Source organism: Rhizomucor pusillus (genome assembly GCF_041956525.1).
Source record: "Rhizomucor pusillus strain CBS 183.67 unplaced genomic scaffold VTP01scaffold_2, whole genome shotgun sequence".
In the NCBI taxonomy this organism is placed as follows: Eukaryota; Fungi; Mucoromycota; class Mucoromycetes; order Mucorales; family Lichtheimiaceae; genus Rhizomucor; species Rhizomucor pusillus.
Window position 1 is genome coordinate 1,574,780 of NW_027192144.1, and position 3,352 is coordinate 1,578,131.

General features: G+C 43.1%; 2 protein-coding genes across 2 annotated transcripts; one reads left to right on the forward strand and one right to left on the reverse strand.

The window, feature by feature from the left end:
- Positions 1-43: 43 nt before the first annotated feature.
- On the forward strand, positions 44-567 carry VTP01DRAFT_4737 (uncharacterized protein; the record flags this gene model as incomplete). The annotated part of the gene is made up of 3 exons (XM_069383451.1): positions 44-144; positions 253-356; positions 422-567. 3 exons carry the CDS (start codon positions 44-46, stop codon positions 565-567), a joined length of 351 nt encoding a protein of 116 aa, XP_069244151.1.
- A 1,505-nt stretch (positions 568-2,072) lies between these two features.
- On the reverse strand, positions 2,073-3,309 carry VTP01DRAFT_4738 (uncharacterized protein; the record flags this gene model as incomplete). The annotated part of the gene is made up of 4 exons (XM_069383452.1): positions 2,073-2,362; positions 2,434-2,937; positions 3,030-3,109; positions 3,176-3,309. The coding sequence occupies 4 exons, from the start codon at positions 3,307-3,309 to the stop codon at positions 2,073-2,075; spliced, it is 1,008 nt and encodes a 335-aa protein (XP_069244152.1).
- Positions 3,310-3,352: the final 43 nt, after the last annotated feature.

Here is a 3,352-nt window from a genome sequence, read left to right on the forward strand (position 1 = left end):
CACGTACTCTGAGTACTTGGTTTGGATAAGTTTGGTCATTTTGATGACGACAGTTCGTGTCGATAACTATAAGACGTACTGGCATGAAGGTCCATTAGGAAGTCTACTGCTTATGGACTTCAGACATTACATGACCAGACAAAGGTTCGACTTAATCATGCAAATGCATATCTTTTGCCGGCCTGATGCAGCCAGGTATTCTTTTTCTATGTGAAGTGATTGTATTTTGACAATCCAACCATGTTTCATTAGATGCGAAGAGGGTCCTTTCTATCAATTGTGGGACTTCATCAAAGCCTATAATGACCATCTTGCCGATGCTTTGATTCCAGGCAGATATCTTTGCGATGATGAAAGTATGTGCCAAGTGTTGGGAAAGGGGATGCCCTTCTTGAAAAGGTGCTCCATAAGTCTCATCCAGTCGGCCAGGAGTATAATACTCTAGCTGATGCGACAACAAACTGCATCATTCGCGTTGATGTCAATGGAGACACTGGGCCGCAAGGGTTTGATGATGTTTTCAGCATGAAAACCGTTGCCTCGGTCGCCAGGCTTACAAAGCCTTAGTTTTATTCTGGCAGGACAGTCATTGCAGATTCGTGGTTTGGATCACCAACGATGATACGAGAACTGAAAGCATTCGGCTTGTATTGCATTATACAAGTGAAAAAAGGAGATATTGACCAAGGGGAATGCCTGAAAACGATATCTTAAACGATCTGGGATCGACGTTTGGCAGCTTTGTTTGCAACAGGTCCACATAGACGATGTTTATGTGATAGCATTGCGCGATCGCCAGCCAAAGGTTGTGATCAGCAATTGCAGTGTTACGACACGCAGTGATCGAGAGATAAAACGATATCTCTCGGAAAGTGGTATGAACACGATGAAAAGGCCAATTGTGTTCGGGTAAATATAAGCTGTAAAGGTGGTGACAGCCTATGCAATAATAGTCCTTTGTGTGTTACAGGAGCCGTCGATATTGCAAACAATAGACGGGACAATCTGACTTCTTTCCATGACGTTATGCGGTCTTATAGATAGGAAGTCAGAGATCTGGCATTCTTCTTCGCTATTGTAGAAGCCAACGCGCAGATGTCAGGACCGGATTCGAGAGTGGCCGAATCGATCACAAACGTGTCTCTTTGGGCCAAAACAAGAAAGGCCATTATCGGAAGCGTACCTGTCTTGAGCTTGGATGCCGGAAGAAATCTTCGCTTCAGTGCGCCTGTGGCTCCGACATGGTTTTTTGTCGAGAGTATATGGACAAGCACTTACTAGATCAAGGCAAAAGGCCTTAGTATATAAAAAATACAGATGGTAAAGCATCATTTCTGAAAATGTCGTTTGTTTTTGTCGAGAAAAACCTTTGTATTGGGAAGGGTCTTTGCGGTCCATTAATGGACCGCTCGAAAATTCCGCAAACTCTTTTAACAGCCGTAACTCGAAGTGTATCCATCCCTATGTACCGAGAGTATTTTTCTAGATACTACAGATGTAAGTCTTCTATACTTTTAAAAATGGTCTTATTATCAGTAATATTGAGGGAGCTGCACGTATCTGACGTCGGTCCATTAACGGTCCGATTGTCGGAATAGTACCCATTAATGGGTACTATTCAGGAAAAGTGTCCATTAACGGACATTCTTTGAGCCCACATATCTCCCCAACGAAAAATCATTTTTGCACCTTTTTTTAATATATCCTTCTTTTACGTATGAGAAATGTTCATAATTAATTTGAGACTAGTAGCATGAGTTGTTTTAGAGCTATGGTCGATCAAAGTTGACTAGTTTTCGGGATTTTCGCGAAGTCCATTAGTGGACAGTACGAGAACTGTAATTTAGGCATATTTTCCTCATCCAAAATACATGAAACCTTCAGTAAATATAGTTTCGGTCATCTAGTTTATTTGTATGAAATAAAACAAGAGGTCTATTTACTTATATGTGGATGCATATGTTCGTTACAAAATACCATGTCGGGGCCGCAGACGCATCTGAGTGTCGATCTACGGCGACATCCCTTCTCTACACAAGTGCGCTAAATCAAGTAACCTTTGGCATTTCTTCCTAAAGAGAGACGTTGATGACCGTTGGCCTATTTTGCGCTCTTGTTTGCACGCGCTGGGCCATTCTTTCATCTTCATTCTGGAGCGATCGAGCGTGCGCGAGCAAAGTTTGGCTCAATTTCCACCGGAATACGTTGTGGAGAGTTTCCTGGCCATCATGAGCAAACATGATATAGGCCGAAAAAGCATTTGCTTCAGCAATGGCAAAGAAAAATGCCAAACGGCGTATTTCCCATCTATATGTCTTCATAACGTCGTGAAAAGACGTCAAATTATCACGACGATCATTGGCTGTATCAACAGCACTGTAAACTCATTGCATATTAGACCAGTGGTTTTAGCGTCGAAGTATAAGAACATACCCTTGTTATCCTCGTATTCTTCAAATATTTGTGGACGTTTCATATTACTGAAGCCTACACTGTATAGAAATCTTGTGGTATCTCGATTGCTTCGAGTGGTAATCCCACAGTTACTTATGACCACTGCCGGCTGTCGGTCGCGCAAAGCTGTGACGAACACATCATCTGTCGATTTCATGCAAACGAAATCGCCAAAGGCAGGTCCCAGCTCTTGTAGAACATCCCTCTCGGGCATGCCTCTTGGCCAATAACGACGCTTTTTCACTTGCATTATTGAATATAAGCCGTGATTCTTCAATTTACGGACCATCGCTGGTGAGCCGAACCACGAGTCCGCTACAACCGTCCTTCCTGAATAGAAACAAGGCTTTGTCAGTCTAGAAACGGTTGCAATTGTCTTCATGCTATACTGGTCATCGAATTCTTGAGGAACAGTATCGCTAGATACGTCCAACCGAATGATGCAGCAGGTTCTGCAACCGGCAATGGTCTTATACTCCTGACCTACAGGATGAGACTTTCTTGGGACCTTTTCAGAAAAGGCATGCCCTTTCCTAGCCAGTGGCACATGCTCTCATCCACACAAAGATGTTTACCAGGTGTAAGAGCACCAACTAAGTTATCGTTGTAAGCGGATACGAATGCACGAAGCTGATAGAAAAGCTCTTCGGCAGATCTAAAGGTATTATAAGCATTATCACTCCAAAGGCTTAAACAACATACTTAGCAGCATCAGGGCGACAGAACAAAATGCATCTTGGAGATCATTTGGAAGCGCTCCATTGTCATGAACTGTTTGAAGTCGATACTAAGGGCGCCAGGCAATTGACCACGTTGCCAATAAGCAGCATGATCGTCAATGCGAACTACAGTCATTATGATCCAAAGAGCTATCCACACCAGATACTCGGCGTAAGTT